The 26,976-nt window shown below is 42.5% G+C and overlaps 2 protein-coding genes across 2 annotated transcripts in view; both read right to left on the reverse strand.

The window, feature by feature from the left end:
- The window catches only part of LOC120929184 (arachidonate 5-lipoxygenase activating protein), an 86,123-nt gene extending 85,943 nt beyond the window's left edge, over window positions 1–180 (reverse strand). Inside the window, exon 1 of the mRNA XM_040340460.1 lies at window positions 17–180. Within this exon, the coding sequence (XP_040196394.1) occupies window positions 17–39 (23 nt within the window). The 5' untranslated portion in view covers window positions 40–180. The remainder of the gene's footprint in view (window positions 1–16) is intronic.
- An 11,673-nt stretch (window positions 181–11,853) lies between these two features.
- USPL1 (ubiquitin specific peptidase like 1) overlaps window positions 11,854–26,976 on the reverse strand; it is a 57,797-nt gene continuing 42,674 nt past the window's right edge. The window contains exons 7-9 of the mRNA XM_040340462.1: window positions 23,837–23,962; window positions 20,471–20,625; window positions 11,854–13,649 (exon numbers count right to left, since the gene is read on the reverse strand). Of these exons, the coding sequence (XP_040196396.1) occupies window positions 11,890–13,649; window positions 20,471–20,625; window positions 23,837–23,962 (2,041 nt within the window). The 3' untranslated portion in view covers window positions 11,854–11,889. The remainder of the gene's footprint in view (window positions 13,650–20,470; window positions 20,626–23,836; window positions 23,963–26,976) is intronic.

Here is a 26,976-nt window from a genome sequence, read left to right on the forward strand (position 1 = left end):
TCATCTACCCACTGACCTGTTGCATGGTCCCTGGTCCATAGAAGAGACATGGTTTAACCGCACAGTCCAGCAGTGACAGTTCCAGGTTCCTTTCTTAGTATTGAATTCCTCCTTTGCGGTGTTAAAGAAAGGTGGTCCTCCATCAGGACTTTCTCCTCAGCCTGGGGCCCTCACACAGAGACTACTATTTTCCCTGCACTGACAGTTTAACCACTTGCTTACTGGGCACATAAACCCCCTTCGTTCCCAGGAGAAATTTCAGCTTCCGGCACTGCGTCTCTTTAACTGACATTTGCGCGGTCATGCGACGTGGCTCCCAAACAAAATTGACGTCCCTTTTTCCCCCACAAATAGCTTTATTTTGGTGGTATTTGATCACCTCTGCGGTTTTTATTTTTTGCGCTATAAACAAAAAAAGAGCGACAATTTAAAAAAAATATATATTTTTTTTTTACTTGTTGCTATAATAAATATCCCATTTAAAAAAAAAAAAATAATTCTCAGTTAAGGCCAATACGTATTTTTCTACGTATTTTTGTAAAAAAAAAAAAAAATCGCAATAACGACTGGTTTGCGCAAAAGTTATAGCGCCTACAAAATAGGGGACAGAATTATGATTTAATTTTATTATTTTTTTTTTTTTACTAGTAATGGCGGCGATCTGTGATTTTTATTGGGACTGCGATATTGCGGCGGACAGATCGGACACTTTTGACACAAATTTGGGACCATTCACATTTATACAGCGATCAGTGCTATAAAAATGCACTAATTACTGTATAAATGTGACTGGCAGGGAAGGGGTTAACACTAGGGGATGAGGAAGGGGTTACATGTATTCCCTGGGTGTGTTCTAACTGTGTGGGGGGAGGGGGGGTGACCGATGCTGTGTCCCCATGTACAAGGGACACAGATCGGTCTTCTCTCCTCTGACAGCACGTGGATCTCTGTGTTTACACACAGAGCTCCACGTCCCTGCTGTTTTCCCCGACGACCGCGTGTACCCAGCAGACATTGCGGCCGCCAGGTACACGCATCGGCTCCCCAGCGATGCGCCGGGACAGTGTTTACCCGCTGCGCGCCACCCAGTGCCGCACGCGGGTAATGCTTTTAAAAAAGACGTCCTCCCGGCACTTGAGAGCCGCGCTGTTGACGTCTTTTGTCAATAGCGCGGATCTGAAGTGGTTAAAACAAGTAAACACTATTTTAGCACATACCAAAAGGTAGTGGGCACTACATACCTATCTGCACTTTTTTTTCCCCCTAAAACTGTACATATGCATTCTTATCAGCTTGGGGATCCATGACCAGGTCTTCTGAATCCGAATAGAATGGATGTCACTTTTGTGTCCTTTACAGCATTTTAGCTTGCACATGTTTGGATAATAAAATCAGCAGCGCTTCCCCCAATTTCAGATCTACCCCTCAAAATTACGACTGCACTTCCAGTGCAATTTCAAGTGCACTTTGCACTTGTAGTGCAAAGTGGATTTGCCTTTACAACCCCCCATTGTTCCATATACATGGTTTGACACCTGACCACTATACCGTTGCTGATTGACTGATTACTTCCTAAGAGAAGTGAACATTGGAAGTTTACTGTATTTCATGTGACATATCCTAAAATTAAAATGATGAAAGTAAGGGTCCTTTCACACCAGCGGACCGTTCGTCCGTTCATTACAAGTCCGTTAACGGACTTGTAATGAATCCCTATGGGAACGCGTCCGTTAGCGGATGGAGCGTCCGCGTCAGTCGGGATCCGCTTTTCCGAACAGAAGAAACCCTATTTTTCTTCCGTTCGGCGGGATGGACCGGATGCAGACGGTCCCCCATAGGGGACAGCGGAGCAGAGACAGGGCGGTCCCTGCACTGTGTGCGGGGACCGCCCTATCCGCCAACAGCTCAGTGGGGATCCCCGCTGAGCTTTGGCGGACACACGGAGCGGACCGAGAAACGGTCCGCTCCGTGTGAGAGCCCATTCACACCTAGGCGTTTTGTCGCCTGTAGCGCGACGCTCACAAACGCCAGAGGGACCAAAATACATTAAAGTCTATGGGGATGGTTCACATCTGAACGCTGATGCGCCTGACGCCCATCGCCTGTAGCCAAAAAAAGGTTCCGGACCCTTTTTTGTCGCACGTATCGGGCGGTTTGGGCGTATTTGAGCGTTTCCATTTCCCATAGAAAGTAATGGAAACGCTCGATTCAAGCGACTTGCGCGACAACGGGCGTTTGCTACGGGCGTTTCGTCGCTTTAATCAATAGAACTTGTCGCCCATGCAGAAGATTAAAAAAATCTACCAACATAGCAACAAGTGATGAAAAGATGATAGTTTTTCCTATTGGCTAAAATAAAAAACGTCAAAGTACAAAAACGTCGGACAACGCTGTATGCAAACGCGCAAATAAGCATGAATACGCGCGAAAAAACGCTGGAAAACGCTGGAAAAAAAACGCTGGAAAAAAACCGACGCTCAGGTGTGAATGCAGCCTGAAAGAGCCCTAAAAGAAAATGATTTCTATTAATGTCAATATTATGAAAATGGTTGGCATGTATTCTGGCAATCAGAAGGGAATATTAATACATATCCACCCATTTCCCATATGAACACACGCTCCCAAACTGGCTTGCTGTCAGACTAAAGTGCAAATCGAGTCCATCCACATTGCAAGGCCTGTTAAATTACACATCTTATCAGATGGATTTGTCTACATGTGAAATTATTAACACATTGGCCAGTGTGATAAGCTTTTCTCAGTGCCAAACCCATGTAAGCATCCGGCATTTCTGTTTATAAGAAACTACCATGTATGGATGGGATTTCTTTTTTTATTTTTAAAACAGGCATGATGTGTGGTTTTATTTTTTAAATATAATGGTGAGCAGCCCAACAACCTTTTGTATTATAAATTGAAAGGTCTGCCTGCTGCCATTTTCTAGCTTTCCTCAGTTTAGGAATAAGTAGAGATAAGGCTCAATGTAGAATGCTTTAAAGCGGAGGTTCACACAAAAGAGCGGGGACCAGGTTCCCAGGAGCGAGCGGGAACCAGTGACGTTGCGTCCCGATCCTCGCGCACGCACAGTAGGGAACTTCCCGATTCCCTCACCGAGGATGGCGGCGGAAGCAGCCGAGGACCGAGCGATTGCTCAGCCTCGGCTGCTGACATCGTGGGCTCGCTGGACAGATAAGTGTCCAGTTTTTAAAAGTCAGCAGCTGCCGTATTTGTAGCTGCTGGCTTTGAAATAAAAAAAATGGCGGAACCTCCGCTTTAACTACAGGCTAAGGCACCGCGGGTATGGGATAACATTTATTGCAGTTACAACACTTTTCTGGTGACATAGTCCCTTTTATAATGTCCTGTGCTTAATGCGGAGCTCCACTCTAGTGGAACTTCCACTCATTGGATTCCTCCCCCCCTCCGGTGTCACAATTAGCACCTTTCGGGGGGGACAGGATACCTGTCTTTGACAGGTATCCTTTCCCACTTCCAGGAGTCTGGCCACGGCCGTGACGTCACCGTGGGGCTTCCTCCTACCCCTCCGCTGGCCGCCGGGCTAATAGGAGAGAGGAGCGGGGCCTGGCGCATGCGCAGTAGGGTTCCCGGCGTGAAGCCGAAAGGCTACACTGCCGGGTTCCCTTACCCGCAATGGCGGCGGCAGTGTAGCCTTTCAGCTTCACGCCGGGAACCCTACTGCCGACATCGCTGTACTCCAGGACAGGTAAGTGTCCATTTATTAAAAGCCAGCAGTTTAGAATGTGTAGCTGCTGGTTTTTATTTTTTTCCCCGGACCTCCTTTTAATGCAGAAAATCCTTGCGATTGTTCCGTTGAGAGATCAGACATGTTTGGCAGATTCGGGTAGTTGTGGTTTCCACCACTCTAAGAACCTGTCACAATGACTTACTGCCAGTAAACAGACAAGCAAACTGGTGGCAATTAATACCAACTTCAAGCTGGTCTACAGAGAGGCTCCAATGTTTATTGCAAGGCATTTTGTGCTGGGAAGCCGTCATGATTGCAACAGATTTTTGTACAGAGCTCCCCGATTTCTATAAAGCTGCCAGCTGCCAGGGTCATAGCAACCAATCCATCATTCAACTGCAGAGACCTCCACATGCATCTCAGAGTGACACAAGGAATTGTCTAGAGGTGCGTGCAGCCAGTCACCTGTCATTTATATCAACAAACTGCCTGCATGGTACACCCATGCAATCTCAGGTTCCCAAGGACAGTCCTTCACATGGGTGTACAGAACAGTACGTCTGGGTGAATGAGAGCTAAATGGAGACATGCAAGTAGGCATTTAATTGATGTCTACAAAGGCCAGATGTGGGAAGAAATAACAGACCTTTCATATTCAACGTGAAAAATGTGTACTGTACCTAGGAAGGTAGTGAGGACCTAAGATCCAGAACTCGGTGGATCCCTAATTTTGGGAGCAGCACCCCCTGTTTGCACCCATCTCCGAGTTACACGCATCATGGTTCAGCGACCCATATCTTGTAGCTGAAACTAGCGCTGTCTGGAGGACACCATATGAAATCTATCTGATAGATAGATAGAGATATATATATATATATATATATATATATATAAAAATAAAAGGATAACCACTCTACATAGACATATCTTGAAATTACTCTGGATTGGAGTTTATAAATCACTCAGAGACAGTGACTACAGATTCACTTTTACATGATCTCCATCTGTTTGCCTGGAAGTCGTCCACTCCACTATATGGATATATATTCATCGATCAATGGACAACCATCTGTGTGAGTGACGTTCAGCTTCCATAACAGTGAGTAATACTGCATATCTCATTGTGTGAACAATCAGGGGAACTTTGCTGTATATCATAACCACCTATTAGGATCTGATCCAGCAAGGTGGTTATAAAAAGATATACGATACCTAGCAAGCTCCTATTGCAAGGTATTTCATATCATGAGCCATTGATAATACAACATTCCTTCATAGAAGGCAACTAGCCACACGCTGTGGGATACCAACTCACCTGGCCATATCTTGATTATTTGCTTTGTTTGCAGTTACTCAAGTGGCATTTACAGCTCTGGACCTATCTCTGAGTGGAATAAACATTCTTATACAGCATTTGATACGCCTGATATTCATTACTCCAATCCTATGGAGAACGGATTGAGAGTATATCTATCTTGTCAAAAGCAAATGTCTGCAGCTTATATGGATATCTCATCATAGATTGTAAGCTCCAACGAGCAGGGCCCCCTGATCCCTCCTGCATTGATTTGTATTGTGACTGTACTGTCTTCCCTGATGTAAAGTGCTGCGCAAACTGTTGGCGCTATATAAATCCTGTTTAATAATAATAATTACCATTTTGGAGCTGAGACTGGCTTCTATATACATCTTTCTCCTTATAGCATGTTACATTGGTGAACTCATATCTACATAATCCTGGTTTGCCTCCTAGCGCTTGGGTTCTACATAGGGACAGTGTAAAATATACCCGATTTCAGGATACACTGCCCCACGTAGGAACAAATATAGGGTACATCATATGAATACTCGGTTATATACTAGGTGCATCTGGGGGTGCTTGCCTCTGGGGGAGGGAGGGTTTGCATACTGCTTTTTGCCTCTCATATAGGGAGGCATTTGTCAGCTGTGTATATATCACTGGACTATCACATGGGAATTTTTGCACTTTATCCCTACTTTTTCATAGGGGACTCTGTTTTTTGTATGTCTATTGGTACTTTAACTCTATTGGGTGTGTACTTGTCGGTCTCATTTTTTCCATATCTGATGCCTTATTTTGCCCTGGACATGAACAGGTTTGGACAGAAATCCTGGAAACTGTAGCTTTTTGGACCACCGGTTAAGATCCTCTGTGAGGGGAGCTAGGGTGGAGGCTCACTAAACTTTGCAGGGACGTATATTAAAGTGATTGTAAGGCTTCATTTCCACTGGCGTTTTTACAGCCACTGTTGTTAGGCTTTTTTACAGCTTAAAAACGCCTGTCCATGTTTATTTTGTAAAAAAAAAAAAAAAAAAATTTTTTTTTGTGAGCTGCAGCTTTAAAAATGCCGCGGTCGCGTTTTTGAGCGTTTTTTAACGTCTGGCGTTTTTACAGCTCTACTCTGGAGCTTCAGAACGCCCTGGTCCCGCGTTTTTTTTACAGCTCAAAAACGTCTATGCCACTTGCAGCTCAAAAACGCCTATGTGGGAATGAAGCCATAGAATAACATGGACAGGCGTTTTTAAGCTGTAAAAAACGCTCAGAAACGTGGCTGTAAAAACGCCAGTGGAAATGAGGCCTAAAGGTTGTAATTCTTTACTAAAAAAAAAAAACACAACTAACAAACATGTTATACCTACCTGCTCTGCACAATGGTTTTGCACACTTCAGCCATGATCCTCTTTTTGAGTCCCCCACCGGCAGACCTAGCTCCTTGCCCCTGCCGAGTGCCCCCAATAGCAAGCCACTTGCTATGGGGCAATGGAGCAGGCATAACCTTAAGGCCTACTTCACACTGGTGCAACATACGCTCCGACTTTGGGAGTACGTCGTAGGACGTTTACAAATCAATGGTTCCCTATGAAAGCCACCTTAACTGGTCCGACACAAGTTGGTCCCACTTTGAAAAAGGTTCCTGGACTACTTTGGTCCGTTTTTAACCCATTCAATATCATTGAAGTCAGATCCTTGTCCTAACCATCCGACTTGTGACATCCGACATCATGATTACAGCAGCAGGAAAAAGGAATTTATGTCACACTGGGATTGTTTTGATTGGTCAAAGGACAATTCAGACTATTGCAAAGTGGAAGAAAAATCGTATCCTGTTCATTCAAGTCGAATGCAAGTAGAACCAATGTCGCAGGGCAAAGTCAGATCGACAGTCTTACGTGTCGTACCAGTGTAAACCCGGCCCAATACTGAATAGTCATCCTGCGTTCCATAATGTACATAAAAACTTTTTTTAATGGGCTATCATATATATTAAATCTTTACCGGTTTGACTGGTTACCAATGGCTAAGCCTCAGCCCTGTAGTTTTCATATTTAAATTACAAAATAGAAGACTCACAAAGAATAAAATATAACTTTTAATTTATAAGTTTAAATATCAATTCATAAACTCTAACAAATTCCTTCAGTTCTTTTCTGGGAAAAAAAAAGTAAACGCTTCAAGTTAACTCAGGAAATGTACAGACCAGGCCTCAGACCAGGAAAATATTTACAAAATGTACACAATACTGAGCTCTGCATCCACCTTTAAACAGCACTTTGTATTGCTGGGTTAAGAAATCTCTGAATAGTACATTTATGTATAAAGACAAAAGCAAATAAATAGGATTGTTGTACCATAAGTTCCTTTTCTAGGTAGTCCTTCGAGGGACACAGGAGGTCTTTACACTGCAACCCAAGGGATGATTGGAAACTGGTAAATGGTAGACTGGTTCAGCATGTCCCCTCCCACTACAAGCATTTTGTAGCAAACCTGTACCGAGCATAAATACAGAAAAGTGGGACCTGTGTCCCTCTGTGGAGTCCAAGAAAAGTATTTTGTGCTCCCTGTGTAATCTTTTTCTTTGAATCCTTTGAGGGACACAGGCCCCACCCTTCTATATTCATTTACAAGGTAGAGCTTTCCTCCCATTTTTGTTTTGTTTGCAGATGTCCAGTCCTCCTGAAGGCACAAATATAACCCAAAAATGAAAGATCTACTGTGCCCATCAATGGATAAGAAATATAAGCCTTAGGTTCATTCATTCTTACAGGAAATCATACAGGGCAAGGCAGTTGCCAAGCGCATCCAATACTCAGATCTTTAAAAATGAAGGGTGATTGATGTAAGCCGATCAGTAAGAGGGCTGGTGCATAGCACAAGATGACAAGCTGATCAGCTCAGTATAGAACAGTGGTCTTAAAACTGCAGCCATTTGCTTGCTTTTATCCAACCATTGGAACAATAGTTTTAGCCACCGATACCAACAATGGGGCATAATTCCCCCCTACTGACACCACCGAAGGAGTAAAATTCCTCCCAATGGCACCAACAATGGGGCACAATTTCTCCCACTGACACCAAAGATGGGGCATTTTGTAATCCCACTGACCGCAGGTCCTCTTCTATTCCCAAAGGCCACAGTCCAGCAACCCCCCCTAAAGTCTGAAGGACAGTAAACTGGCCCTTTGTATGGAAAGTTTGGATACCCCCCGGAATAAAATAATTACTTTCACTCTCTCAGCAACTACAATGTGGGAAAAATTATCTACTCCAAAAAAAGTAGTCGACTATGCAGTGAGATGCAACCAATTTCCATTTTCTCATGCTGCCCCTAAGACATTACCATTAGCCTCTTGAAACCAAAATAGATGTAAATTTTGGTCTACTGATGGAATAAAAAGCACATGGTTTGCAAGAAAAAGGGCAAGAACTTTATGCCCATGTTTCAAACACTGATTTTAATAACCAAGCCCTTGGGGTAGAGGTTGGATAGCAAGCAACAGTAGACCTACCCAACTGTACAAAAAGTGCACTATGGCTCCATTAAATACAAATACTGCCTTAAATATATTTGTCTCCTTGCAGGTGTCTCACTCTGGCTCTGTTCTGGGCCAAAATGGGTATGGCATTAGGGAAGCACAGGATAATTTGGTGGTGCACGTCACATCCCATATGCCCTTTGTGTCTTATCTTATTCTGAAAGCTGTAGCAGAGACTGCCTTTCTTCATATAATGCAATGTTATTGCATGGGGGGCTTATTAATAGACCTACGTATGCGTTGTGGGATCCATGCTTATGCCTCCAACTAAACCAAACTGTTATTTACATAGGAAGTTTGGAGGCTCACAAGCAGTGGATGAATATGCATGGGCATTGCATACTTGTTTAGCTTTATATCGATTTTTGTAATGGTAGCTCACAAAGGTCAGTGCAAAATCAGAACTTTTCTGGTCCTCTAGGACTATAATACTTAAAATTAATACGTGGGGCCGATTGCATGCAATACTGCGGCCAAAATTTGCCCAAGATGTTGGCATCAACTGAAATTGTGTGCTGGAAAACCAGGGGCTACCTTAGATCCGAGTCTACATCCAGTGGGGCTGTATGTGCTGGAAAGAAACATCATTGCAGAGGAAAAGCAATACGAGGAAAGCTGTAAAAGAACACCACAGATGTGTAGAGTTTTTTTTTTTTTTAAGTCTACAGTATAATAGAGAGAGAGAGAGGGGTGAAGACGCACACACACACACTCAAATATACACACAACTAATTCCCTATTGCAATATTGTACATCAAATTGTAATACATTTACACAACATAAATATCATGAAATTAAGTGCTTTAAGTTGGTTTGTACAGAAGATAACAAAAAAAAGGTGCAACGAGTAATATGTGGCCCTCCACTGGAGCCAATTTCTCAGAAGAGGAGTATGCAGAAATGATGGTCTAGCCCATAACAACATAGGTTTGAAGCTTCCTCCATTAATCTGGGATTAAGTTGAGAGTCTGATTTGTAGCCCTACCTCTAGAACATAAAAATAAAGCTTGTGCACATTATTCTTAGGCATGCCTGGTAGTTTTCATAAATTCCAAATGAATATTTGATGACCCTAGTTCAGGGTTATGTGACCCATAGCATCTCTGAACTGTGGGTAAAATCCCTCCTTCACGTTGATGACCAGAGTGCTACAGCATCTCACCCTCACAGGCTAGTGTTTCTGTAAGGACGTTGGCTAGGTTATATGGCCATTTCTGCAGTATTTTTAGGTGGTCTACTAATCATTATACACTATCCTTAGAAATTAGATTATACATAATCTAATGATTACTATAGTCCGATGCTGGAAAAGATGAATAACATTTACTGACAACTATGCAGTGTGCAGGCTGACCAGAACAGCCAACTGACAACATATCCAAATCAGGTCATTTTTGTAATATTACACGGTTTTCTCTAGCATATCGTACCCGAAAACAAAATTTAATTGGTTATAGCCAACGCGATCAGACATTTTTTTTCTAGTTTTCTATAGCATTGGCAAGATGTTAATATTGGTCAGGTTTTTATTTCCCATTGATGACGTTTTTCTCACTTCTCCTCTCTGTAAGGTATGTACAATAAATGGGGAGGTGCAATCGGAGCAGGAAGGCGACATTGTCAGAAGTTATTAACTTTCCTCACTTACATATTCATTTTTTTTTTTTTCCCTCCAAGATTGCCGCCCCACTTGACACTTAGAGATTTCCTTTCACTTCCTAACAATACTTTCACTAACAAAGCCAAGATAGCAGTAAAACCCAAACAGGGGTTCTAGTTCTTCCCTAGTTTGGTCGGACACTTTAAACCTAATGTTGTTACAGCAGGGCGGAAACAGACACACTAATGGGCACATAAAAAAAAACGAATTATGTAGCTGCTGACTTTTATTAGGACACTTATCGGTCCTGGAATCCAGTGATGTTTGCACCCCAGCCGAGGTTTCCATCGGCTCTCGGGTGTTGCCGCCACCATTGCCTATAACGCATGGGCAAACCACGCTGGGCTTTGTAAATGGCCTGGCGGGGGGGGTATAGAGAAATAGGAGTAGAGCCAAACTTTTTAACTTATCCTCCCAATAACCTACCAGGTTTTAGTTTGTGTGCTTAGAAACCTGCCATTTTGAGGGCAGAGCCACTGATGAGAGCTCTGGTAATCAAGCTGCTGGAATTTAGCAGTTCTTGACATGCAACTTCCTCCTGAGAAATATTGATTTTGGCCACCAGTGGTATGCAAAAGCAAAATGTTAATGACCAATATGAAATACTACTATAAAAATAATTCTATATCCAGTAAACGTATCAAGCAGAATTGCATATCTGGGTCACTGAAACTCAAAACAAAATATCAGGATCATTCAATAGTGTTCCAAGTAGCCACTCATCCACAAGGCTAGCACACATTCCAACAGGTTGCTTGTACTCAGTGTGTACTGGTGAATAAAATGTAAGCCCAACTAGGACAATTTTTGCGCTTTCGTTTTTGGATACAGTGAAGGATTAGAATACCTGTGTGGCTTCACAGCTGTTTGGTGTAGTTCAATTTCCACCTGCTTACCGTTTGGCTGACAAGGGTTTCGCCAGGCACAAAGTGTAGGAGAATCTCCAACAGTAATAAGGATGGATAGAGTGGAGAAAGAATCTGTGCATCGCTGTGTGTCCCTGTTGCAGAGGTTTCTTCACTTTCTGACTAAATAAACCATTGTGTACTCACTAGAGGTTCTAATCCTTCCACACATTATCCAAAACAAAAAAAGTTTTTTGGTAGACATACACTTTAAAGGGGGTTGGTAAAGGTAAAAATGTTTTTCCTAAATAGCTTCCATTACCTTAGTGCAGTCCTCCTTCACTTACCTCATCCTTCCATTTTGCTTTTAAATGTCCTTATTTCTGAGAAATCCTCACTTCCTGTTCTTCTGTCTGTAACTCCACACAGTAATGCAAGGCTTTCTCCCTGGTGTGGAGTGTCATGCTCGCCCCCTCCCTTGGACTACAGGAGAGTCAGGACACCCACTAACACACAGCTCCTTTCTCTATCTGCAATGTAGAGAGCGGCCTGACTCTCCTGTAGTCCAAGGGAGGGGACGAGCACGACACTCCACACCAGGGAGAAAGCCTCGCATTACTGTGTGGAGTTACAGACAGAAGAACAGGAAGTGAGGATTTCTCAGAAGAAATAAGGACGTTTAAAAGCAAAATCGAAGGATGAGGTAAGTGAAGGGGGACTGCACTAAGGTAAAGGAAGCCATTTAGGATCCCTTTAATGTTGCTGACCAGTGAATGGAGCTCAGCACAAATTGGGCATACACAGTGTAAGATGCAAGACAGTTTATCAGTGCTGCAAAAGAATTAGAAAATATCAAAGGAGTCCAAGTATCCAGTGTCCTCAGTCAATGCTGCCATAGTAGAAGATGACAAAAGGTTCAAAGACTGCTCTTCAGAGGAAGACTGGTTAAAAGTGTTGGCGCCTGAAGAAGACTCTGTGATAGTGTTGTTCATGGAGTAATCAAACCCAGCAGCCTGTTGAGAGTTCTCCGCAGATATTCCATGTCCATCAGCCAACATCTCCAAAAATCTGCTGTCATTCTCTGGATTGTTTACTGGCGATGGAGAGAAAAGTTCAGCAAAGAACTCCGCATCTCCAGGGCTGCTGCATATGGATGTGCAGGTACTCATTGTGCCAATGGATTCGTTGTCTGCATTGTCTATCTGGTCCTGTAGCTCCTGCATAAATCCACGCAAATGCTCCTGACGATTTACAACACCTGGCTGAACTCCGTTACTTTCACCAGGACAGGAGCCATTCTGTTGTAATTTTGACACCTTCTCTAGCAAGGCTAGTTCATTTTTCTTGGCCTTTAGCTTTTTTAACAACTTTAATCTCAGTTTTTTAACCTTATCTTCGCCACTTAGGCCATTATCTTTTACTGACATTCTCCCGGAACTTAATCCATTTTTTCCAGGTTTCATGTGCCCCAAAGGAGCTGGTGCAAGAAATGATTTATCAGATGAGGCAGTCTTTTCTTTAGGGACATTAAAACTAGATGAATTTTTTAAAAGTTTGGAAATAAGTAAGCTGGATTCATCAGTTTTACCAATGTTATTAACAGTCTTACTTCGGAAACCCTCAAAGTTATCAGCCTTTTTAGTAGCCCCATTCAAATCAGACTCCTTTAAGAGAGTAGCTGGTTGCCATGGTTTACTTGCTGTGGTTTTCCTATTTGCACTACAAGAATAAGAATTTATAAAGAGGTTATCCTTTTTCAACAAAGTGCCCATCATGTTGTCAACGATGCTTTTCTTAGAGCTGAAAGTCTTTGTGTTGGGGGTACTGGTGGCTATAGCAGCTGCTGGCATGTTACTAGTTTGCACCCTTCGACGACATGGCTGAGCTGGCATCTGCTGACTGGTACAAACTGGAGAAGAATCGGTCACTGGTGGCTCAGATGGCAAATGTTTACTTTGACTTTGATCAATATGTTGTGGTAGCTTTGCAGAACCATTCTGCATTTTAACAGCAGCAGGCTGGAGAGTGTTATCTGGATTTATTTCCACCTGGGGGACACCAGAATTTAGTGCCACAGAGCCAACTGGTTTGCCAGTAGCATCAACCGGAATTTCAACCAATGTCAGTGTAATGATGTCATCATCAGCAAATCCCTCCATTCCAGCAAGGAGACTGGATGGGTTATCGGTCACGGACCTAGACGCTGGGCGAGCTGAAGGCAAAACTGAAGGGTTAGTCTTAACTGCAGGAGGTGGTGTATGTTCTGTAGAAGAATCTGAAATAATGCATTCAGATGTAGAAGCTACTTGCGCTAAGTATTCTGCACAAGTTGTTTTACTGACTTCTTCAGCTTCAGGAGCAAAATGCGTGAATTCTCTGGAAGGATCAGAGAGACCAATTTCAGCAGTTGGTATGGAAGCTAGATTTTCAGACTTCATCTCAGAAACATTTGTTGTACTGCTACGCATAGAAATTTCTTCCCGAATAGGCTTTCCAGTGCTTTTCTCCCATATGACAATATGAATGGCCTCAGCACGCATTCTGAACTTCTGGTGCCTTCTACAAAATGAGCCTTTAAGGTCATCTGACTCCAGCCAAGTACCTGCAAAAAGAGGAGAATTAAAGCCGAGGTATAATACACCTTCCCTACAACATAACGATTCTCACTACATACTTTAAGGTCCAGATAAAGCTCTGAGCTAGAGCTATGGGACACTAAACTTCATATGCATGTACAGTGAGGGGAGAATAGTATTTGATCCCCTTGCTGATTTTGTATGTTTGCCCACCGACAAAAAAATGATCAGTCTATATTTTTAATGGTAGATTTGAACAGTGAGAGACAGAACAAAAATATTAAAAGGAAAACTAAATTTCATAAAAGTTATAAATTTGTTTGCATTTTAATGAGTGAAATAAGAATTTGACCCCTTCGCAAAACATGACTTGGTGGCTAAAACCTTGTTGGCAATCACAGAGGTCAGCAGTTCCTTGTAGTTGGCCGCCAGGTTTGCACACATCTCAGGAGAGATTTTGTCCCACGCCTCTGCAGATCCTCTCCAAGTCATTAAGGTTTTGAGGCAGACGTTTGGTAGCTTGAACCTTCAGCTCCCTCCACATATTTTCTATGGGATTAAGGCCTGGAGACTAGCTAGGCCACTCCAGGACCTTAATGTGCCTCTTCTTGAGCCACTCCTTTGTTGCCTTGGCCATGTGTTTTGGGTCACTGTCAGGCTGAAAGACCCATTTTCAATGCCCTGGCCGAGGGAAGTAGATTTTCACCTAAGATTTGATGGTACATGGCTTCGTCCATTTTCCCTTTGATGTGGTGAAGTTGTCCTGTCCCCTTAGTAGAAAACACCCCCAAAGCATAATGTTTCCACCTCCATGTTTGACGGTGGGGATGGTGTTTTTGGGGTCATAGGCAGTATTCCTCCTCCAAACACGGCAAGTTGAGTTGATGCCAAAGAGCTAGATTTTGGTCTCATCTGACCACAACACTTTCACGCAGTTCTCCTATGAGGTTTGGTAATGAACATCTGAATGATTCAGACGGGCCTGTACATGTGTCTTGAGCAGGGGGACCTTGCAGGCATAAAGGATTTCGGTCCTTCATGCCGTAGTGCGTTACCAATTGTTTTCTTGGCGACTATGGTCCCGGGTGCCTTGAGATAATTGAAAAGATTTTGCCACGTAGTTCTGGGCTGATTCCTCACTGTTCTCATGATCATTGAAATTCCACAAGGTGAGATCTTGTATGGAGCCCCAGACCGAGGGAGATTGAGAGTTTTTTTAAATTCTTCCATTTGTGAATAATCGCACCAAATGTTGTCACCCTCTCACCAAGCTGCTTTGTGATGGTCTTGAAGCCCATTTCAGCCTTGTGTAGGTCTACAATCTTGTCCCCGACATCCTTGTGACAGCTCTTTGGTCTTGGCCATGGTGGAGAGATTGAAATCTGATTGATTGCTTCTGTGGACAGGTGCCTTTTTGACAGGCAACAAGCTGAGATTAGAAGCACTTCCTTTAAAAGAGTGCTCCTAATCTCAGCTTGTTACCTGTATAGAAAACACCTGGTAGCCAGAAGTCTTGCTGATTGATAGGGGATCCAATACTTTTCACTCATTAAAATGTAAATCAATTTAGAACTTTTTTGAAATGCGTTCAGGATTTTTGCTATTCTGTGTCTCAAGGTTAAAATAAACCTACCATTAAAATTATTTAATGGTAAAAGGACTGATCATTTCTTTGTCAGTGGGCAAACATTAAAAATCAACAGGGGATACAATACTTTCCACTCACTGTACACAGGCCACAGCTGTATCAAAAAGGTGTCATTATAGAGAGACTAGTTTGATAGAAAAAAAGAGTGGTCAAACTTTACCTGATTAGTGATTAAAATAAAGCACAGAAGCTATTTTTATGACAATAGAATTCCAGGCTTTCTCCAGTGCCAAGCAAGTAACCAAGCTCTTGGTGACTAGGCTGGCAATCCCCTGATTACATGGTGGAGAGAAAGCCAGATAATACAAGGGTTCCTGGGCAGTGATCAGTCTTGGCACTCCACCTAGGCCAGCATATACTGTACGTTAATTTGCATTCATCTTGTCAACCAAGAATGTAATGCAGACAAGGAAGAATAAGGAAAGAACCTTCTGCACATATCTGTTGAAGTCAGTCTCTTCAATACCCACTGCCAATAAATGGAAGATTTCCTGCAATCACTGGTGAACACCTATAAGCAGGCAGCCCTTGCATTACTGTAGCTACAGGGTACAAAATGCATGTCTCCAGACCACAACTGACTGTCTGGAATCACATGTAATAGGTGAACAGACAGCTCAACTCATGCATGACCTGACTTCTTGTAGGAGGTTGCATTTAGTGAGTATATGAGTGCAGAACAGTTCAGAAAATGGGAGTGTAGATTTACCAGCAAACTTCATATCTTGGAATACAGTAAAGGGCACAGGACATAAAGTCAGACCATGGGTAATATGATACCTTTAGGTAATAAGACACTGGCAAGAGCTTTTCTTGATGGAAAAGGAGGAACCTGTTGAGGGCATAAGCCCTGGATATGAGCTCTCAGAGCCAATCAGCAATGGTGGAAGAGGAAGCCTGTTCTTGGAAACTTTAGAGAGGACATAAAAAAGGAACCAAGTTTTTTTTGAAGGAAAATGTTGCAGCCAAGTAGACCCTAACTGCACTGACCACATCCTGATGGTGGTGAGAATACTAGCATATTACCGAGCAGGATGTAGTAAATGGAAGACAATGGGGGTTATTTACGGAAGGCAAATCCACTTTGCACTACAAGTGCAAATTGCACTGAAAGTGCACTTAAAAGTGCAGTCGCTGTAAATCTGAGGGGTAGATCTGAAAGGAGGGGAAGCTCTGCTGATTTTATCATCCAATCATGTGTAAGCTAAAATGCTGTTTTATATTTTCCTTGCATGTCCCCCTCGATGTACAGTGACTGCACTTCCAAGTGCAATTTCAAGTGCAGTTTGCACTTGCAGTTCAAAGTGGATTTTCCTTTTCTAAATAACCCCCAATACCCTCATTGAGGTAACAGTATGATATTACTTTGGGGGAGAAAGAAAGGCTTGAGTTTTAGGACCACCACACATTTAGGGCAAGAAAAGGAAACTAACAAGAAAGATGCCAACTCAGGGAAATGTCTGACATAGGTAATGGCCAACAAAAAAGACCACCTTACATGAGAAATACCCCAATGGGATATCACGCAAGTGCTAGACTTCGATCCCAGGGTTACACAGGTGGTGGGAAACGAACATGAGCAACTCCTTGTATAAAAAGGTCTTGAATGCAGAGCGTGAAGACAAACGTTTTCGAAATAGAAAGAATAAAAGGTGGAAAACCGTCCCTTTTGAGTACCAAAAGCCAGATGCTGGCCGGGACCAGGATGGAGGAAGGCAAGGATGCAAGGGATGTTATTACAGGAGGTTGGGGTACTAGTTTCTTCACCAAAGGAGGCCCTCCAGGTGTGATGGTAGATTCTAAGTGAGGTCATTCTTGCCTTGAGCAAGGTGTGAATGATGGGAGCCCTCCATTGTCCCTACCTTTTTAGACCATGGGTTTCAACAGGTATGCTGTTAAAGCCAGTGACTGAAAAGAAAGTCTGGTCTAATTGGAGGACAAGGCTCTTCTGTCAGGAGTCTGTATTTCTGCATGTCAAGCTGTCCCCGGTCAATATGAAGTGTTGAGGATCACTGGAATCCATTAGTCTCATCTTGCAGGGCAGTTGAGGTAGGGAATGCATACTCATCGGTCTGAACAGGGACCAAGGAATAATTAGGGCTTCCCCTGTGAAGGCCAGGGGATTTCTGGGCCTGGTCACAAACCTGTACATTTTCTTGTTGAATCTGGAAGCCATGATGTCTATATCTGGTGTTTGCCATTTCTGAGCATCAGGAAGATCTTAGGGTGAAGATTCACTCCCCTAAAGATGAAGTAGTATAGCTAAAGCTCTGTCTTATAAGTGGTGGAGGACAGCTTCAGCTGGGATCGGTGCTGCAGCCATCTAGGTGAGCAAAGCTAAATTACCAAAAGTACTTAAATATGAAAAAAAAAAAAAATCCAACGCAACTTGCCAATTTTTCATTCCATATTAGGTAAACAGCAAAGAGTTTAAATGTAGTTTTGCTCAGGAGAGAATCAGATTTTCCGATGTCACCATGACTGGATGACAGTGCAGGAGGGGGGTCCAGTGTAGGAGAGTCAGTCTTGTAACTCTCCATTTACAAATGCTGACCATCATTTCCTGTAGGGAACCAAGTCCCCTGGACAGTCAGGAACTTGCCGATCCCCACCCCAGCCCATCAGGCTTTTGCCACCTTCCAGGGAGAGCGAAGGAATGTTTTTCCAGGGTTTAGGCACATCTACTATGCCAGTGAGATTTTTGCCTGGCTGGACAGCAGTAATGGGCAATCCACAGAAAGAACCTACTTGTCCCACATCATGAGAATGTCTAACTGTAGGTCTTGAGCGTAACTGAACTGAGGCAACCATTTCATAAGCGGTCACCATGAGGCCCAGAACCCTCCTATGCAGAAGGGAGTTGCATGATGCCTGGTTGATATGAGAGTCTGACAGCTGGAACTAGGAGAAGCAATCTTTTCCTGGGGAAGGAACAATCTGGCCTGGCCTTGCCCTAGATCAGCCTGAAATATTCCAGGCAATGAGCAGGATGGGGGGCAGACTTCTTAAAGATGATCAGCCACCCAAAAGTTTGAAGTAACTAGATGGTTTTCTGAATGTTAAGCCCTGGCTGAAAAATCTTTCAGCAGAAGGTCACTCAGTATACCTGCAACATAGATGACCCACGATCTGGGCAGGGCCAGGAGTGGAGCAAGCACTTCTGTGAGACCAAATGGCAGGGTGACAAATTGAAAATGTTGGTTTCCCACAGCAAAGTATAGAAAGTGTGTGAGAAAGATGGAAATCTGAAAATAGATGTTCACAAATGCCAGAATTTCCCTTTCTTCCCTTTGCAGGAATTGGCTTTTGGCACAAGGAGTGATAATCCCAACTCAGGGAGGCCCACAAATCTGCCCAACTCTGAGGTGAGCTGGTAAATTGAAGGGCAGAACTTGAAGTAGCAGGGACAGGATTCTATTCTGTAGCCCCTGGAAATATATGTGGACAGATTGGATTAAAAAGGATGTCTCTGATCCAGACTGGTGAAAATTGGCAATAGACATCACCCCACTGCAGGGAGTAAAGATGTCCCTTAATTTTGAGGAAGGCTTCTGGGTTGACTTGGAGGGTTTTGGGGCTTGCGATGAAAGGCCGGACCTATTTTTGAAGCCGAACGTCGGTGCGCAGGCGCCGTATATCGCTGTATAGAGCCGACTCGTAGTTCGGCTTCTTTCGGAAACTGGTGACGCGCTTATGCGCCGGGGGGGAAGCTTTTGTCATCACGTCAATCACTTAGTCTCTGAATAGGAACGCCCACTCCTGCGGGATCCACTACCTAGAAGCCGGGGGGGGGGGGGGGGGAATAGCTATACGGCGGTATGTACAGCGAAAAAACAAATAAAAAAAAACAGCATACTGTACATGTCAGCAGTATGCTGGATGGAATGGTATATACATGTTTTTAGGGTGAACCTCCGCTTTAACAACTGATGACTCATCCCTGCTGTTGACAGCAGAGGTGAGCAGGGCTGTGGAGTCGGTAGATAAATGTTCCGACTCCTCAGTTTTATGTACTTCCGACTCCGACTCCCCGACTCCTCTGTATTAATATGCAAATGTATTTTATACATTCCTTGAGGGAAAGAAACGCAACCTACCACAGGACTACTGGCTGGGAAGCCAACAGTCTACTGTATTGCACAGTTTAAGCAAAAGACAAACACAATGAAAACAAAGTTGCTTTCTCCTTTGTGTGCTTATCTGCTGCTGAAGATAGGGCAGTGGGAGGATCCAGGAAGGGGCATTTATTCTAAAACATGATTTTCCTAGGAGAATCCCATAGTCATGTTTAAGCTAACAATCGGAGTTTACAAGTTTTTATAGCCTTAGCTAAATGACAGCAGTTTTTCCAATGGTTTACAGCTTCAGTCTTGAACTATTGGCCCTCCATTTCCTTCACTTATACAAGTGTCTCACTCTCTAGTCCTGCAAAAAAACATATTTATTTAATCCCTTATCAGTGAGAGGCTAGGTTACACATGGACGCTGCGTTCCCTGTAAAAGCAGAACACAACACTATGGAAAGTATAAGCATTGCAGCTCCTAATTGTGCGTTGCGTGCCATATAGTGAAGCACATGAAAAGCATGCTTCTTCACGGTCACTTAACGTGTTCGTTTTGCGGTTACGTGAGGCACTGCATGCATTGGTCTTTATTCTTACAGTAGAGAAGTCATTAATTATAACTTTTTGTGAATTGGGACATTTAAACTTGCTTTTTTTTTTTTTATTCCAATCTAAATTTAGTCGGAGTCGGTGCATTGTTTGCAGACTCCGACTCCAGGTACCCAAAATTTCTCCCGACTCCGACTCCACAGCCCTGGAGGTGAGTCACTGGTTGGTAGGACACCGGCATGTGCCAGCTCCTAACAATCCGCACAAATCGCAGTGATCAAAAAATAGTAAAGATGTTATTTTTAGGTGTCCAAGTCTTTGGACCACAAAATTGCAATGCATCGCACCAAACTCGTTTAGGACCATTTTCAAAATCTGACCGCAGTCACACTGCATGCATGTGAAACTGATGTTATTTCACTTGTTGCAATTCAATGCATTCCAACTTGAATCAGAAATTGCATCAGTGTGAACCAACGCTAAAGATTGAAAACAAAAACAGAAATATATACAACCTTTTTTTGGCAGAGTGGCAATGAAAACAAAAAATCAGCGAAGACTAAATTAATAAACTGACAATACTCACCATCATCATTTGCCATCCAGGTGGAAAAATGCTGGTCGTGATATCTAATAACTGTCCTAATATCATACCAGTGTTCTCCAAACTCAAACGCATAACCCTTCAAATCACTGCTTGGCAACCCTTCCACAAAATGAAGCATGAACAGAGGTTGTAGCCTGCAAGAAACATTTTGATTACATTGAAGCGACACAAAATAGCAAAAACCAAAGTATAGCATTATACTGGCGCTTGTGGAATCACTGAGATACATTACTTTATTTAGAAATGGGTAAAATTTAAAAAACAGAACTTCACTGCACACATTTTTTTTAAAGGAATTAGAAAAGATTAGAATGTGTGAACTTTTTTTTCTCTGTCCCCCAAGCAGAAGGCGTTCGGGCCTCAGACTTTATTCAATATACATTAACCAATTGGGTAGACTTTATTCAAATTACATTACAAAAAAAAAAAAAAAAAAAGATACATAGATATATCTCTCGATAGAGATACACACACACACACACTGTCTCAAAAGTGAGTACACCCCATGTGACAACACTGAAGAAATTACACTTTGCTACAATGTAAAGTAGCGAGTGTACAGCTTGTATAACAGTGTAAATTTGCTGTCTCCTCAAAATAACTCAACACACAGCCATTAATGTCTAAACCGCTGGAAAAAAAAGTGAGTACACCAAGTGAAAATGTCCAAATTGGGCCCAATTAGCCACCTTTCCCTCCCCGGTGTCATGTGACTCAGTGTTACAAGGTCTCAGGTGTGAATGGGGAGCAGGTGTGTTAAATTTGGTGTTATCACTCTCACTCTCTCATACTGGTCACTGGAAGTTTAACATAGCACCTCATGGCAAAGAACTCAGAGGATCTGAAAAAAAGAATTGTTGCTCTACATAAAGATGGCATAGGCTATAAGAAGATTGCCAAGACCCTGAAACTGAGCTGCAGCATGGTGGCCAAGACCAGGACAGGCTCCACTCAGAACAGGCCTCGCCATGGTTGACCAAAGAGGTTAAGTGCACATGCTCAGCATCAGATCCAGAGGTTGTCTTTGGCAAATAGACGTATGAGTGCTGCCAGCATTGCTGCAGAGGTTGGAGGGATGTGTGGTCAGCTTGTCAGTGTTTAGACGATACGCCGCACACTGCATCAAATTGGTCAGCATGGCTGTCCCAGAAAGAAGCCTCTTTTAAAGATGATGCACAAGAAATCCTGCAAAAAGTTTTTGAAGACAAGCAGACTAAGGACGTGGATTACTGGAACAGTGTCCTGTGATCTGATGAGACCAAAATAAACGTATTTGGTTCAGATGGTGTCAAGTGTGTGTGGCGGCAACCAGGTGAGGAGTACAAAGACAAGTGTGTCTTACCTACACAGTCAAGCATGGTGGTGGGAGTGTCATGGTCTGGGGCTGCATGAGTGCTGCTGCCACTGAGGAGCTACAGTTCATTGAGAGAACCATAATTGCCAACATGTACTGTGACATGAAGGCAAAGTGAAACAAGGTAAGGAATATACCGATGATACTGCTGAATAAACAGTAAATCAAGTGTAAATGTTACCAACAAATAATGACATAAAGTGAACATCCAAACGCAATTACAATATGTCAAAGATTACTAACAAATAATGACATTTTTTTTTTTTAATGACATTTAGTAATATTAGTTAGTAATCTTTGACATATTGTAATTACGTTTGGATGTTCACTTTATGTCATTATTTGTTAGAAACATTTACACTTGATTTACTGTTTATTCAGCAGTATCATAGGCATTTTCCTTACCTCATTTCACTTTGCCTACCAGTCACATTTCACCTCCCACCCCTCACTCCCCTCCCCCTCACAGCGCAGTCACCACCATTTACATTTTTCTGTTAGGATCAGATTCACAGGTGACTGCTGCAGTATTCCTCCTATTAGGCCTTTTAGACAGCGCGGGAGTCCCGTCCCCCCCCTTTATACTGTGACATACTGAAGCAGAGCATGATCCCCCTCCCTTCAGAGACTGGGCCGCAGGGCAGTATTCCAACATGATAGCGACCCCAAAACACCTCCAAGACAACCACTGCCTTACTAAAGAAGCTGAAGGTAAAGGTGATGGCCTGGCCAAGCATGTTTTCAAACCTAAACACAATTCAGCATCTGTGGGACATCCTCAAACGGAAGGTGGAGGAGTGCAAGGTCTGTAACAGCCACCAGCTCTGTGATGTCATCATGGAGGAGTGGGAGAGGACTCCAGTGGCAACCTGTGAAGCTCTGGTGAACTCCATGCCCAAGAGGGTTAAGGCAGTGCTGGAAAATAATGATCTCCACACAAAATATTGACTCTTTGGGCCCAATTTAGACACTTTTGTTGCCAGCGGTTTAGACATTAATGGCTGTGTGTTGAGTTATTTTGAGGGGACAGCAAATCGACACTGTTATACAAGCTGTACACTCACTACTTTACATTGTAGTCACATGAAAATATATAATATATTTACAAATATGTGAGGGGGTGTACTCACTCTTGTGAGAATATATATATATATATATATATATATATATATATATATATAAAAGCGATCTACTAATTTTAATTATAAACGCACATACATTTTACGGATCACCACCATATATAGTCCGCACTAATAACCACAAACATCTCCCCACTGTAATAGCCGCAGACATCTCCCCACTGTAATAGCCGCAGACATCTCCCCCCCACTGTAATCTGGTCTACATCTCCCCCACTGTATAGGAAGATTAGTGCTTGCTTAGTCTTACCAGAGAAGCTGGCCGAACATGAGCAGTTGAGGCTGGGTGATGACGTCAGCACGCCACTCTAGGCTCACCTAGGCCGCCGCCGGGGCGACCAAGATGGCCGCCGCTCCGGGAGCTAGGCCAAAGCCGTGGCCTTTCCTATGGCCGAGGCAGCAGCGGAGCTCCGCGGATCACGAGGTGTGCCGATCCGCATATGGTGACCTGTTCGGATCACGGATCATTTACGATCCGTTGCACCACTAGTACCGATTAAAAGAATTTTGATCAATCAAAAAAATGAACGATTAATAGTGAATTAATCTTAAATTTCCACAGCCCCAATATAAATATACATCACTATCTGAAAGCGTCACTAAACGCTAGTGACACTGCACTAATGACACTGGCTCAATAGGTTTTTTCCCCCAAAAGCCAGAAAATACAAACTCTGTTCTGCAGAGATGTAAAAAAAGAGACAGCCGGCTCACAGGAACATAAGAACCTAAGTGGGACAAAATCTCCACTAGGAACAGCAGGACAGAAGAGGGCAACACTTAAATTTGCAGGGCTTGTATGTTTACCAAGGACAAAGTCCACTTTAAAACATGCTGGTGTGTCATACATACGTTTCCAAATGCATCTCTCGCCTCTGGTCTTCAGCCTGACACTTGTTGCATGGAGAATTGTGAACTGCATTCAGAGGTCTCCAATCCGGAACAATTTTTGTAAAAGTTGTCATGGTTTTCTGACACCTGCATGTGAAAAAAATAAAAATTATAAGAGATAGAAAGTTTGGACACACCTTCTCATTCAAAGAATTTTCTTTATTTTCATGACTATGAAAATTGTAGATTCACACTGAAGGCATAAAAACTATGAATGAACACATGTGGAATTATACATAACAAAAAAGTGTGAAACAACTGAAAATATGAGAAAATAATAAAAAGCAGGTGGTGGCGCCAACCTAAAGTGTAGAATATAGACTGATGTCAATTAATAATTAATATTGTATAAGTGATATAGTAAAACAGAAAACCAAAAAATGTTGCGTGATGATCCAAAAACCAAAATACAAATAAAATCAAATCAAAAAAGTGTTCCAGTGCTTAAATCTCATTCCTTCTCTGTTTCATGCAAAAATTGAGTGAATCAATAAAAATATATATAGTGCAATGTGCTTTCAAAAAACAGTATTCATACTGTAAGTAAACAGTCTTTATGCAAAAAAAGTCCCATGCAATAAATAAATAAAATAATTGAAATAATTAAAAAGTGCTGTGTGCTTCTTCCACGTGAGAACAACGTAGATGTAAATCTTCTGTGCAAAAAAACGTGCTCTCTCCCTGTGGTCCCGCACTCACCAGATACTTGAACCCCTGCAGGGGTAACAGGCGTTCCCAGTATAATATACTGACAAATCCCTGGATCTTCCCAGGATCTAAAAATTCACCGCTGGCACAGACCTCACACCCGGTGGGCACCTTGCTGTGGATGGAGAGGTGTGATGGGTGAAGATTTCTCCTCTCTGGGTGTACAGGAAGCTCACACAATGAGACTGACCCGGACTGGATCCAGTCCGGGTCAGTCTCATTGTGTGAGCTTCCTGTACACCCAGAGAGGAGAAATCTTCACCCATCACACCTCTCCATCCACAGCAAGGTGCCCACCGGGTGTGAGGTCTGTGCCAGCGGTGAATTTTTAGATCCTGGGAAGATCCAGGGATTTGTCAGTATATTATACTGGGAACGCCTGTTACCCCTGCAGGGGTTCAAGTATCTGGTGAGTGCGGGACCACAGGGAGAGAGCACGTTTTTTTGCACAGAAGATTTACATCTACGTTGTTCTCACGTGGAAGAAGCACACAGCACTTTTTAATTATTTCAATTATTTTATTTATTTATTGCATGGGACTTTTTTTTGCATAAAGACTGTTTACTTACAGTATGAATACTGTTTTTTGAAAGCACATTGCACTATATATATTTTTATTGATTCACTCAATTTTTGCATGAAACAGAGAAGGAATGAGATTTAAGCACTGGAACACTTTTTTGATTTGATTTTATTTGTATTTTGGTTTTTGGATCATCACGCAACATTTTTTGGTTTTCTGTTTTACTATATCACTTATACAATATTAATTATTAATTGACATCAGTCTATATTCTACACTTTAGGTTGGCGCCACCACCTGCTTTTTATTATTTTCTCATACCTTTCTCCATTTTGTGGGGATTTTTCTGCAGGGGCAGCCCCTCACACTAATTATACTATATATTATATATATATATATCTTCCTACTACCTGAGATCCTTATTATTATTATTTTGAAAATATTCTGTAGCGCAGATTCACATTTTCCTTTCTACAACTGAAAATATATTTCATTTTCTAGGTTCTTCAAAGTAGCCACCTTTTGCAGCAGACACATCTCTAGAACTGTTAGGAGGAGACTGAATCAGGCCTTCATGGTAGAATATCTGCTAGGAAACCACTGCTAAAGAAAGGCAATAAGCAGAAGAGACTTGTTTGGGGTAAAGAACACAAGGAATAGACATTAGACCAGTGGAAATCTGCGCTTTGGTCTGATGAGTCCAAACTTGAGATCTTTGGTTCCAACCCCCGTGTCTTTGTGTGATGCAGAAAAGGTGAACGGATGGACTCTACATGTCTGGTTCCCACCGTGAAGCATGGAGGAGGAGGTGTGATGGTGCTTTGCTGGTGACACTGTTGGGGATTTAATCAAAATTGAAGGCATAATGAACCAGCATGGCTACCACAGCATCTTGCAGCGGCATCCTATTCCATCCGGTTTGCGTTTAGTTGGACCATCATTTATTTTTCAACAGGACAATGACCCCAAACACCTCCAGGCTGTGTAAGGGCTATTTGACCAAGAAGGAGAGTGATGGGGTGCTACCTCTTGAAGCTCATCAAGAGTGTGCAAAGAAGTAATCAAAGCAAAAGTTGGCTACTTTGAAGAACCTAGAATATGAAATATATTTTCAGTTGTTTCACACTTTTTTGTTATGTATAATTCCACATGTGTTAATTCATAGTTTTGATGCCTTCAGTGTGAATCTACAATTTTCATAGTCATGAAAATAAAGAAAACTCTTTGAATGAGAAGGTGTGTCCAAACTTTTGGTCTGTACTGTATATATCAGAATGGCCCATGACACCCAGAGACTGTTGAAGGATGTGGGGTACTCCTGTGCCAGCGTCACTAATGACTATTGGGTCATCATGTGCCCCTTTTGGGCAGAGGGTGACTGAGAAATATTAATTATAAATTACATGAGATGGGACATTACTGATAATTCATGTATTGCAGGATATCTTGAAATATTACAAGTTTTTCTGAACTCAACAGGTCAATAGGCTCCTGAAAGACATTCCATTTTTCATTGTGTGATGCCAATACTGTGTTGTGTCTATTGTACTGATTACATCTGGAAGGTCAGATGTCTCCTTTCAGGGGTAGGGAATTAGCATGTCAATTATGTTTAGTAAAGGAATGTATTTGTGTGAAAAAGTCTATTGATGATACTATGTGATAGGAATAGCAGGTGAGAGTCATAACGTCTGACTTCTCAGGTGTAGTAATTAGGTCATGTTAATTGTGTCAGACCGGTGCAGAAAAGTCTGTAGAATGTGATTGAAGCCCCATTGTGTGATGTGTGGGTGGAGAGTTCCTTTGATTACTGTAACATGCTTGTAACTGCATAAAAAGCTGATAAGGAACCATTAAAGTTCATTCATA

Source organism: Rana temporaria, chromosome 2, assembly GCF_905171775.1.
Source record: "Rana temporaria chromosome 2, aRanTem1.1, whole genome shotgun sequence".
Taxonomy (NCBI): Eukaryota; Metazoa; Chordata; class Amphibia; order Anura; family Ranidae; genus Rana; species Rana temporaria.